A 12122-nucleotide genomic window follows, 5' to 3' on the forward strand; every position below is an offset into this window, starting at 1 on the left:
CACTTGTGTATTCTAGTAGATATAGTAGACACTTGATATTTGGGATTTTTCATGAATCCTCCAATCCATGCATTTGAAAATATTTAAAACCTTATACCCAAAAATGAGAAACCCCAACTTCCAGGAAGATTTTCAATGACTTGGACATTTTTTATATATCAAAACTTCCCAATATTTTTTTTTGTAAGTTATTTGATGAAAGTAAAGGCACTCCTGATGACAAATTAAAAAAATAACAAAGGCAAAATGAGAGGCAGATGCTGGGAAAGCTGGGAGAGGTAGGTTCACACACCAGATGGGGCTTCTGCACACCAGCCTGAGTTTCTGAGGGTTTAGATATTTGGGGCTGCTGGTCAAACCTATGAATGTTAAGTGACCAAATGCACATTTTCCCAGTATTGGTTCTGTGGCTGATAATATTTAAAGAATTCTGTTTTTGTCAGGTTCTTTGATCTCTCAAGGATAAGCAAGATAATTCATATTTTACCAACCCACGTCTTCAATTACAAACCTTGTGGTAAAGATCCCTACTGTCAAATTTTAACACTGGGTTCAGAATTCCCATTGCAAATTTACACTTGGTTTTCCAATTAAAATGGGCTTTTGCGAGTCTCCTGCTGATAGCCATTGGCTTGATAAAAAGTAACTTCATTTGCAGAAAGGGTGTTTAGGGAGCCCAGTGCAAGGTTGACTCTTCTGCTGTTGCCTTGAGCCCAGTTGTGCTGAAATATTAAACTTTAGTAAATTAGGTGAAATTGCAGCTTCCTGGCCGATACAATAATGCCCTTTACTTTTTTTCTGGAAACCATCTTCAGCGTGAGTTGTCTGCACAATTCTTCAGCTCTAAGAGAAATAAAATTCAGACTATCTTCCAAATCCAGACACCTTTTCCATTTTCAAGATAATTGTGCCCTATCCTACTTATCTAATAGTGCTTAAACTTTCAAACACATAGAATTGGATTACTTTATTATTTTAGCACCAGCTGAAGATAGCACTACTTTATCATACCCATCCTCAGATAAGCAGCTGGATCCCTAAAAACGTCAGTCTTAAGTAAAAGTAGCAACTTTTCCTTTATCGATTAATACATATTTTAATAGGAATAGTGAGCTATGGAAGGAAATCCTACTTCTAGTCACATTTATTTTCAGGGTGTTTTTCTTTTTCTCTTTAAGAAGAGCATTCATTCTGAGGCGTTTCAGTCATTGACCAAACATTTATTGATCAACTGCTATGGGCAAAGTTCTGGTGCGTTTTCACCCAAGTATTTTAAACTGGAGTAAATGCAGAATTAGTAGAAAGGAACTAGGCAGCCTCGCATTTCTCTTCTTGATATATGCTGTGATTTCTTCTGAGATGAAATCACTGGCGACAGCTTTACTGAGCTGTCTGGGCTGTTGGCTTCTCAAAGGCTCTCACATTGGTTTTTCAGGTTAAGACCTTATGCTTCTAGGAGAGTTCAGTTGAAATATATTTGTTACTGAGGACACTAAAACCTTTGAAAGCACCTTTATCAAGGTCTTGGCAAGGTGGTAGAGTCCAAGGGTTGCTTTTGGAAAAGTATATACAAAAGCAGATGGAATAGTCCAGTGAGCCCCCATATAACCACCGTGGAGTTTAGGGTTTATGGATGTTCCTCCAGGGTTCAGTCAGGGGCAAAACTCAGGGAGGTTGCACAGTGGGCCCTGGGGCCACGCGCAGACAGAATAGCTTAGGGCCGAAAGAGGAGAGGCCCACGCCCGGATAAATAACTGGGAAGCCAGACTATATCACGCTGTCATGGGATCACTCTCCTCTAGTATAATACATGAGATACTAACTAATCAATGAGATGCTAACCAATATGATCCAGCCCAATATGAATTAGAGCAGGGGTCTGACAACTTGTTCTGGAAAGGGCCAGAGAGTCAACATTTCCGGCTCTCTGGGCCGTCTGATCTTTGGGACCACGACTCAATTCTGTCCTTGCAGCGCAAAAGCGGCCCTAGATCAATAAATACAGCCACACGCGGCCATTGATAACACAGAGGAATGGGGCAGGCAGTTGGTCCAAGGAAGCTCTTCACAGAAACGGGCTGGGGACGCGGTAGTTTGCCCGACCCGTAGGGACGGCCTGGCCCCCTGGAAATCCATTCGCCGTCCCTCTGAATCTGCCTTCAAGCAAGGGGAGGTGCTTGGAAGTCCCTAGCAGCCTCTGCGCGTGGGACGATCCAGCAGAGCGACTACTCCGTTTTCAAAGTTTTGGAAGTGGGCCCTTCCCTTCTTCTTCTTCCGCCTCTCCGAGCCCTCGCTCTCCTCCGCAGGGGCGCAGAGCCAGGTGTGGTCCGCCTGGGCGGGCTGCGTGGGCTTTGGGGAAGAGCGCGCGGCCGCCCAGGGGCAGGTGAGGGCGCAGGAAAGTTGGAGCCCAAGCAGCACGGCGTCCAGCTCCCGAGCCCCAACCTTCAGGTGACCCCGCGCGGTGGCGGCGGCGGCGGCGGCGGCGACGAACAGAGCCCGCAGCAGCGCCGAGCGCCTCCGGGAGGAGAGGAGGCGAGTTGGGCCCCTCGCCACCGCCAGCCGGGCTGCCACAGCGATCCGGGGCTGGGCGGGAGCCGGGGGAGAGAGCCGGGCCGCGGCGGCTACCTCTGCCCGCCGAGATCGGGCGAGCCGGGCCGGGGGCGCGCGCCGCCGCCGCCCCTCCCCGCCGCCGCCCCTCCCCGCCGCCTTGAACGCTGGAGGTGTGCGTGGCTGCGGCTGCGGCGGCGGCGGCGGGAGCCGCGAGTCGGGGCCGCCCGGGCTGCGCTTCGCCGGGGCAGCGGCGGCGGCGGCGGCGGCGGCTGCGCCCGTGGCTCAGGATGCGGCCGGGAGGCGCGCTGCTCGCCCTGCTCGCCAGCCTCCTCCTGCTGCTGCTGCTGCGCCTGCTCTGGTGCTCGACCGACGCGCCCGCCCGCCCCAGGTAACCCACCGCCGCGCGTCTCGTGGGGGCCCCGGCCGACCCCTCCCCCCGTTCTTCTCGGGCGCGCGGACTTTCGGCCGCTGTGAGGACGAGCCGACGGGCAGCGGCGGCCTGAGGGTGGGGTGGGATGGGGGCGTCCGCGAGGCGGGCTGGGTGAGTGGCGGGTATCGGAGGGGCGACGCTAGCCGCGGCCGGGCACCGGCTGGGGCGCCGGGGGACCGGTCAGGGCGGCGAGGGAGCTGCGGCGCCGGACCTGCCGTCGGGTTCCCCGTCGGTCACCCGGGCTCTCCTCGCGGGTCCGCGCTTTCCCTTTCTTCCCGCCCCGAGCCTCTTCGCAAACTCCGGGGTTTGGGAGCTGCGCCGGGAGCCAGGGCGCGCGAGGATGTCCCGGCCGCTGGGCTGCGAGCGCGAGGCCGAGCCTGCCAGCCAACTGCTCCCCAACTTAGTTTGCTTCCCGGCTGTGCAGGTTCTTGGTGGAGGAAAGCAGGGAGGCCATCCACGGCACCCGCGCCGCGCCGAGGACGCCCGGGAGCCCGCCGACCCGGCCCCCGCGCACCACGAACAGGTACCCGCGGCGCCGGGCGGCCGGAGGGAGGGGGCTCCGCGGCCGCGGCTCGGGGATGGGGCGCGGCTGCACCGCGGGGCTCGCTTCGAGGTGTCTGGTTGGGACCACACGATTGAGTGGATTTGAGAGAGAGAGAGAGAGAGAGAGAGAGAGGATATGTGTGCCTACGCGCGCGTGTAACTCTCACACTCCCTCAGCCTTCCCCTGTAAAGCCTGTCCCTCGATGTGGATGTTCTTCGAACCAAGGGAGATACGAAAGCAGCTGCACTTTGAAAAAAATGGGTGCTGAGTCCCCCTCGCGATAATGGTGTGCTGAAAACCTCGAGGAGCAGCTCTGCCTGTCTCTCGAGAGGTTTGGTTGGTTTGCTTTGTGTCTTTATGCTTTCAAGTGCACCGGTGTAAGATTCACGTTTGGGAGCGTGGAATTCTGTGCTCAGTGTTGAGAATGTTTTTGTCCTTGCTGAATGGAGACAGTTTTTATCTTTGTTACTCCTAGGAGTATTTATCCATGTGCAATAATTATTTGGGTTTTATCTTTTCTTTTTAACCTGTCGTAAAAAAATCCATTCTTAGTGCAGAAAGTTAGATGACATGAGAAATGGATTTAAAAATATTCACTCGGAGTCCCACCACCCAGAGATCATATTAAGGTTTTGGTTTATATTCTTCCAGGAGTTTTTCCCATGTACATGTATTTATGAAATATACTTAAGATTGTACATTGTATTTTGTTCTGCCTTTTTTCCCTAAAAATCAGACATAAGTGTTATTACAATTTTTTTTGCAAAACATTGCTTTTAATTGTTGCATAATTCATCGTATGAATGCACCATAATCTATATAACTTTTATTTTTGGACACTTAGATTGTTTCCTGTTTTGTTTTGTTTGCTATTAATAATTCTGTGAAGTACATCCTTGTATGTAAATCTTTATCTGCATTTTCAGTTCTCCGAGGTGGATTGATAGAAGTTGAATGATTAGATCAAAGAGTATGTACATTTTAGGTACTCAATACATTTGGCCAGTTGCTTCCTGGATGGGTTGAACCATTTTACATTTTCACCAGCAGGATCTACTGCTTTGAGCCTCAGCCTTGCTACTATTTTTGCTTCCTTTAATACATTTATTTATTTTATTTATTTATTTTTTGCTGCATTGGGTCTTCGTTGCTGCACGCGGGCTTTCTCTAGTTGCGGTGAGCAGGGGCTACTCTTCGTTGCAGTGCGCAGGCTTCTCATTGCGTGGCTTCTCCCGTTGCAGAGCACGGGCTCTAGGTGCACTGGCTTCAGTAGTTGTGGCTCACGGGCTCTAGAGCGCAGGCTCAGTAGTTGTGGCGCACGGGCTTAGTTGCTCTGCGGCATGTGGGATCTTCCCGGACCAGGGCACGAACCCGTGTCCCCTGCATTGACAGGTGGATTCTTAACCACTGCACCACCAGGGAAGCCCCTGTTTTTCCCATTTTGTATACTGTCTCTTTTCCTCTATGTCTTGTAAATCCCTTTTCCCCTGTGTATCTTTCTGTGTATTCTTGGATCTTGGACCATCTTAATTTTCTGACTGCATGACTTAAGGCTCTGGTGTAGTTCCTGCATGACCATCAGAAGGGTTTGGGGGATCCCAGAAGGAATCTTGAAGTGCAGCACGACATTGCCTTCTGCAGCCTCCTACTGGAATCTCACAGCGTATCAGGGGCACTGAGAGATCCTTGGGTAACAAAGCTTTAGAGAAAAATATTAGCCTGTACTTTTACTTTATGCAGGGTTGTGTATTATAGGTAGTAGTTTTCCAGTGAATTGGGGAGCATTGCATCTTTTTCCAAGTCCTGGTACTGTTATACATTCTGGTGTTGTCCCTAGGGAAGACTTAGAAAGAATGTACTAATTAAATTATCTGGTCATAGGCCTTTTTGGAGGTAATTTTTGGATGAATTTTTCAGCTTCTTTTGGCGTACTTCTTTCTGCTTGGCATACTTCTTGAGCTAATACAGGTAATTCATATTCTTTGCGGAATGTGGTCCATTTTATTAAGGTTTTTAATTTTGTACCATTCTGTTGTATTTTTCAAAACTTGTCTTTTGATCTACTTTATATCCCCTTTATCATTTATGATGGATGATTTATGTGGCAGGGGTGCAAATTTTAATCCCTACTACTCGGTTGTGTAGAGAAATTATAATTTTGATTTTTCTGTAGCTGGTCTGATCTTCTTCCAAGAGCCCCAGCTGGAGGTAGAAGGTATAAGTAATAGTATAATCATAATACTAAAAACAATAAGGATAGACAGCATTTACTGAATGCTTATTGTGGACACTGATCTAAGTCCTTTACATTTATTAGCTCGTTTAATCTTCAAAAAATACTAAGAGAAACTCTTAAGATCCTCACTTTATAGGTGAGGAAACAGGCACAGGCCGATGGAGTCAACTGCCCAAAGTCACAGAGTTGACAAACTGTGGACCCAGGAGTCAGACCCAGGCCATGTGGATCCAGAATCCCACACTCTTAATCTCCCTGCTGTGTAGTCTTTCACAGGTGCTGGGCAAGATGGAGCGTGTGTGTGTGTGTGTGTCCAGGTTAAAGCTTAGTCAGATGTGCCAACTTAAGCAACTCTTTCTAGTATGTTTACTCTCTCTGGGAGCAAATGCTCACTCTTTCAGATTGTTTCCACCATCTTTTCTGACTTTCAGATGATACCCAGATCTAAGGGGGAGAGGGACTGAGGTGCGGTGGTAGAGTTAAGAAATGGGGTTCATGATCCTGGTGTCCTTTGACCCTCTACCCTCCAAGGGGATGTCGTCCATTTCCCATCTGCTGGATGGGTACCCTGATGATAGCCAGCGATGAAAGCTGCAGTTTGTGGCTCAGTCTTCTCCCTCAGGCCTTCCACCTGCTGGTACTCTCCACTGTCTTGGTCTCACCTGAGCTCCCATTAATGCTACATTTCAGGGATCCAGTGAAGATTCTCTTTTAGTTCCATCCTGAGTTGTCCTCTGCAAGATTTGCTACAATGCTACCTTACCCAGCTCTAGCTGGCTAGTTCTAGCCCGTCTGCCCACTATTTTGGGGCCCTATCTAAACATACACGAACCAAGGCTGGTTCAGGAAAGTTAAGTATCAGGACCTCCCTCTGTTTGCCCCACAAAGTGGATGTGACCCTGTGTTAAGTTAGTTTCGCAGTGGAAGACTGCCCAAGAAGTGATCTTTTTCCAGAGTCCTAAGTGGGGGAGGAGACAAAGCCCCATCTACCCTTGTTGTTACCCTCACCTTTCTCCAAGCCAAAGCTCTCTCTTTCCTTTCTTTTTTTTCTTTTTTTTTTTTTTTTTGCGGTATGTGGGCCTCTCATTGTTGTGGCCTCTCCCGTTGCGAAGCACAGGCTCCGGACGCGCAGGCTCAGCAGCCATGGCTCACGGGCCCAGCCGCTCCGCGGCATGTGGGATCTTCCCAGACCGGGACACGAACCCGTGTCCCCTGCATCGGCAGGTGGACTCTCAACCACTGCGCCACCAGGGAAGCTGGGCCCGTGAGCCATGGCCGCTGAGCCTGCGCATCTGGAGCCTGTGCTCCGCAACGGGCGAGGCCACAACAGTGAGAGGCCCGCATACCGCAAAAAAAAAATAAATAAATAAATAAAAATAAAAAAATAAAATAAAAATATATTCTAAATTATTTATAATTACATTAGAACATTTTAATTTTACGTCCATAGTTCTTTAGGAAAGTAGTCTCCCCCACCCCCAGAGTAGCAGTTTTAACTTCCTTCACGAACTTTTCCTTTGCATTCACAGCTTGTCTGTTTTGTGCAAGAGGCCTAGCTTTCAGCCTGTCTTTTAGGAGAGTACTTTTAAATTTCCAAGTGGTTGGAATTTTTTTTTCTTAAGTATTAATTTAACATGTGTTCTTAAATAATATTAATTTCATTTTTGATTATAAAAGACACCAAATAAAATCCTGCCATAATGTTATAAGTGAGCTCCCAAATATTCAGTCATTAGACATGAGAGATTGGATTATTGTGACATTAATGACATGGCCAGAGCAAGTGCATGTAACTATCTGGCTTGGAATTCCAGGGTCCCTCCATGGGAATTATCTAGGTCTAGGTTATGGTTTGCCATCTTTTAGTGGCAGTGTCCATTTTGGCTTTAATATCCACGGTGATGATTCAGGATCCTGTGGCTGGCTGGGACTTTCTGGATAGAAGCTACTGTTCTTTGAATGTCCTGCTGAGTTGGTGCCTCTTTCACTGGCCCGTCTGGGAGGACTGGACTACAAGTCCACCAGAGTTGTGGGCACCCTACTTCCACTTCTCTGCTTTCCTAGAGAGGTTCGCCTGCTATTTCCATTAATGACCTTTCTTTCCATTCCCTGTGACCCTTTCTCCCTTCAGTAGAACTTGATTTGTCCCTCTTGAGAACTGGGGTTCAGTAAAGGGCAGACATCAAAAGTCAGTCATGTTATATCCCAACTCATATTATTGTAGGGAGTATTACTGCAGAGATTTTATTGTATGTTTTTAGATGAACACACCGAAAAGGAAAACCACCTGTCATTTCAATGTCGAAAAAAATGCTAGTATTCATATTTTCAGTAGTTTTATATGCACATATCTAGTAATTTTGCTATGCATATTTTGGTATGGATTAGTAACTTTTTTTTTTAACAACATCTGAGCTTTTCTTCATGTCATTAGTATTCTTCTGCAACATAATTTTTAGAGCATGGTGTTTGAACGTATGCACGTACTGTAATTTATTTATTCTTCCCTTTGGTCACTTCAGTTGTTTATTATTTTTGATTTTGATGTGTACTCTAATATGAACAAATTTATAGCCTTACACACAATCTTAATTATTCAGATAAATTCCTAGAAGTGGAGGGGCTTGATCAAAGAATATGTGAAAATGTGAAAATGTTGCTATGTCTTGTCCAACAACAATAGTTGTTCCAATTTATTCTTTTGTAAGCAGTATATGAGAGTGACCATTGTCTCAAATTCTTGCTAGTTCTGTGCATTAGAGTTTCTTTTCACTTTTTAAAATTTCATACTCAAGAATAGTATTTCACTGTTGTCTTAATATGTATTTATTTGTTTACCATTGTGTTTAGTTTTTAAGATGTTTGTTGACCATTTACATCTTCTTTTAAATATTTTATTACTTAAAAATTTTTAAAATTGAAGTATAGTTGATTTATAAAGTTGTGCCAATCTCTGCTGTTCAGCAAAGTGACTCAGTTTTACACATACAGATATTCTTTTTTTAATATCTTTTCCATTATGGTTTATCCCACTAGATTGGATATATTGATAGTTCCCTGTGCTATACAGTAGGACCCTGTTGTTTATCCATTCTAAATGTAATAGTTTGCATCTAGCAACCCCAAATTCCCAGCTCATCCCTCTCCCCACCCCCACCCACGGCAACCACAAGTCTGTTCTTTATGTCTATGATTCTGTTTCTGTTTCGTAGATAGGTTCATTTGTGCCATATTTTAGATTCCACATATAAGTGATATCATATGGTATTTATCTTTCTCTTTCTGATTTACTTCATTTAGTATGAGAATCTCTAGCTGCATCCATGTTGCTGCAAATGGCATTATTTTGTTCTTTTTTATGGCTGAGTAGTATTCCATTGTATATATGTACTGCATCTTCTTTATCCATTCATCTGTTGATGGACATTTAGGTTGCTTCTGTGTCTTAGCTATTATGAATAGTGCTGCCATGAACATAGGGGTGCATGTATCTTTTTTTTTTTTTTTTTTTTGCCGTACACGGGCCTCTCACTGCTGTGGCCTCTCCCGTTGCGGAGCACAGGCTCCGGACGCGCAGGCTCAGCGGCCATGGCTTGCGGGCCCAGCCGCTCTGCGGCATGTGGGATCTTCCCGGACCGGGGCACGAACCCGTGTCCCCTGCATCGGCAGGCAGATTCTCAACCACTGCGCCACCAGGGAAGCCCGCATGTATCTTTTTGAATTATAATTTTGTCTGGGTATATGCCCAGGAGTGGGATTGCTGGATCATATGGTAAATCTATTTTTAGTTTTCTGAAGAACATATTGTTCTCCATAGTGGCTGCACCAACTTACTTACATTCCCACCAACAGTGTAGGAGGGTTCCCTTTTCTCCACACCCTCTTCATCTTCTTCTTTTTTTAAATTGGCTCTTCATAGCCTTGTCTATTTTACTATAAAGATATTCTAGTTACTTGTTGATTTACAAGAGGTTTATAAGCGTCAAAAGTATCAAACTTTTATTTATCATGCATTTAAATTGGCTTTCTAATATAGTTAACATTTAATTATGCCTGTGGTTATTTAATCTGTAGAAGTTTTCAACTTTTCTATATTCAAGTCACTTATATCTACTTTTTATTGTCAATTCTGCTTTTGAATTGATTAATTTATTGATAATTTATTGATATATTTAGTACCCTGAGATAAGTGGACATCTCTCATTTTAAAATATTTAAATCTTTCCTCCTTCTAGAACTTCTTTTAGCACATTGCAAAAGGGGTGGGCTTTTTATTAAGTTACTATTATTCTATTATATACTTTCTCCTTTGAAAATTACTGTTTTTTAAATTTGAATTAAACGATTGCTTACAAATCTAAAAATACCATTTAGAGTCTCTTTTCAGTGTTTGACATTTGTCTCTAAATGATCCTCTCCTCATTTCTTTAGTTCTTTGTTTCCATTCCTTTCTTGGTCAGTTGGCATGTCTTCTTTCTTCTAATAGTTTTAGCTTTGGAATGTGGATAGTAGTGTTTCCATGAGTAGTGAATTATTGCATCACAGCGCCACTTTTTAAAAATTTTCATCTTAAAACTTTTGTAAGATATTCCTCTATTTTCTGGCTGTTAGGACTCTGAGAGAGAAATAAAGGTGATATTATTTCTTCAAAAGTAACCTATTTGATTGTTTTACTGGATCCTGTCAGGATTTTTTCTTAAACTGAAAATTTAAAAAGTCCACAGTGCTGTGTCTTTACAGCTACCTCTTTTGATTAATTTTGTCTATAAGCATTTTTAACCCACTGACCAGGTTATTTTTAAATTTAAAAAATTATGTAGTATACCTTTGATTATTCGATGTGTTCCACAGAGTCTGCTTTTATTTTGAGAAGACAGTCTTCACTTTCTATATTCCGTCACTATACCTCTTACCCACCATCCCGGTCCCGTGTAAACAACTTCACTTCTCTTTCTGAGTCTGCTTTTCTCTTTGTCCTTTTCCTCTGCTCTCTGGTATGGCTTCTCAAATGTGTCCTCTACATTCCTGAATTATTTTTCTCTTCGTGTCAATTCTGTTTTGCCCTGTCTAAAACAGTGTATCTATTACATTTTTAGATGTTACAACTTTTTTCTTCTTTCAGCCTGCTTCTTATCAGCTCAGTTTATATCTTAGAAAGCATCTAAGTCACATTTTAAACCCCACCTTCCATTTCCTCATATTTTCTTGTATATTCTTGAGAACGTGAAGCAAATGCTTTCTAAAGGTTTCTTCTGTTTCTTACAGTAAATGTTTTTCTGAAGTATGATTTTTCTCTGCATCTTAAGAATAATGTTCTATCCCTAAGTTAGAGAATCTTTTAATAAGTTTTATAACTTGGGAGGCTTTTTTTACTTATGTTAATTTATTTATTGCATGCATTAGAACTGATGAGGTAGGTATTATTCTTATTCCTATTTTTTTTTTACTGAACTATAGTTGATTTATAATATTGTGTTAGTTTCAGGTATATAGTAAAGTGATTCAGATATATATATATATATTATATATATATATAATATATATATCTTTTAAGATTCTCTTCCATTATAGGTTATTACAAGGTATTGAATATAGTTCCCTGTGTTATACATTAAATCCTTGTTGCTTATCTATTTTATATATAGTGGTGTGTATCTGTTAATGCCATACTCCTAATTTATCCTTCCTGGGGGGCCTGTTTTTTAATTTATATATCCCCAAATGAGGAGTCCTTTCTCTGGCCTTGTGCTCATCAGAAAGAATGCCTTTGAACCCCTAGTGGCTCCCACCAAGGGCTGAAAGATCCCCCTCCTTAGAGCGTCCACCAGATGAGAGGCTGAGCCATTTAGCCCTTAAACAAATGTCTGATTTTTTAAAAATTTGAATTGAAAAACAAATCTGGCAAAATACAGGTAACATAAATTTTACTTATTTGACTTTTTACATACTGGACCTTAAAGCTATCTCTTGCTACCCTGTCTTGACCTCATGACTGTCAGAAGGTGTGTATATTCCTGAGTGATCCTAATCAGCCTGGATTTCTGCGGCTGCCAGGGATGGTGGGGGACATATGTCACCGGAAATCCAGAAAGGGCTGGGCTCCTGGGGCTCTCCCCATATCTACCACCCCCTTCACATCCCAGGGTATGTGAGATGGCTGATTCCCTTTCTTTCGCCTTCCATTCCCTCAGTGCTGCTTTATAAATTATGATATGATATGGTATGGAAATGACATGATATGGTAATGATACAGTATAGTATGATATGATATAGTGTGGGATGATGTGATATGGTATGGTATGATATGGTATGGTATAATATGGTAATGATATGATATGGTATGGTAATGATATAATATATGG

General features: G+C 43.8%; 1 protein-coding gene across 1 annotated transcript in view; it reads left to right on the forward strand.

The window, feature by feature from the left end:
- Positions 1-2837: 2837 nt before the first annotated feature.
- The window catches only part of ST8SIA6 (ST8 alpha-N-acetyl-neuraminide alpha-2,8-sialyltransferase 6), a gene marked incomplete at both ends in the record, with an annotated part of 126287 nt that continues 117002 nt past the window's right edge, over positions 2838-12122 (forward strand). Inside the window, 2 exons of the mRNA XM_081226977.1 lie at positions 2838-2938; positions 3405-3503. Coding sequence (XP_081083103.1) covers positions 2838-2938; positions 3405-3503 — 200 coding nt within the window. The remainder of the gene's footprint in view (positions 2939-3404; positions 3504-12122) is intronic.

The sequence above is a fragment of the Mesoplodon bidens genome (genome assembly GCF_964165515.1).
Source record: "Mesoplodon bidens genome assembly, chromosome: 3".
NCBI classification, from domain to species: Eukaryota; Metazoa; Chordata; class Mammalia; order Artiodactyla; family Ziphiidae; genus Mesoplodon; species Mesoplodon bidens.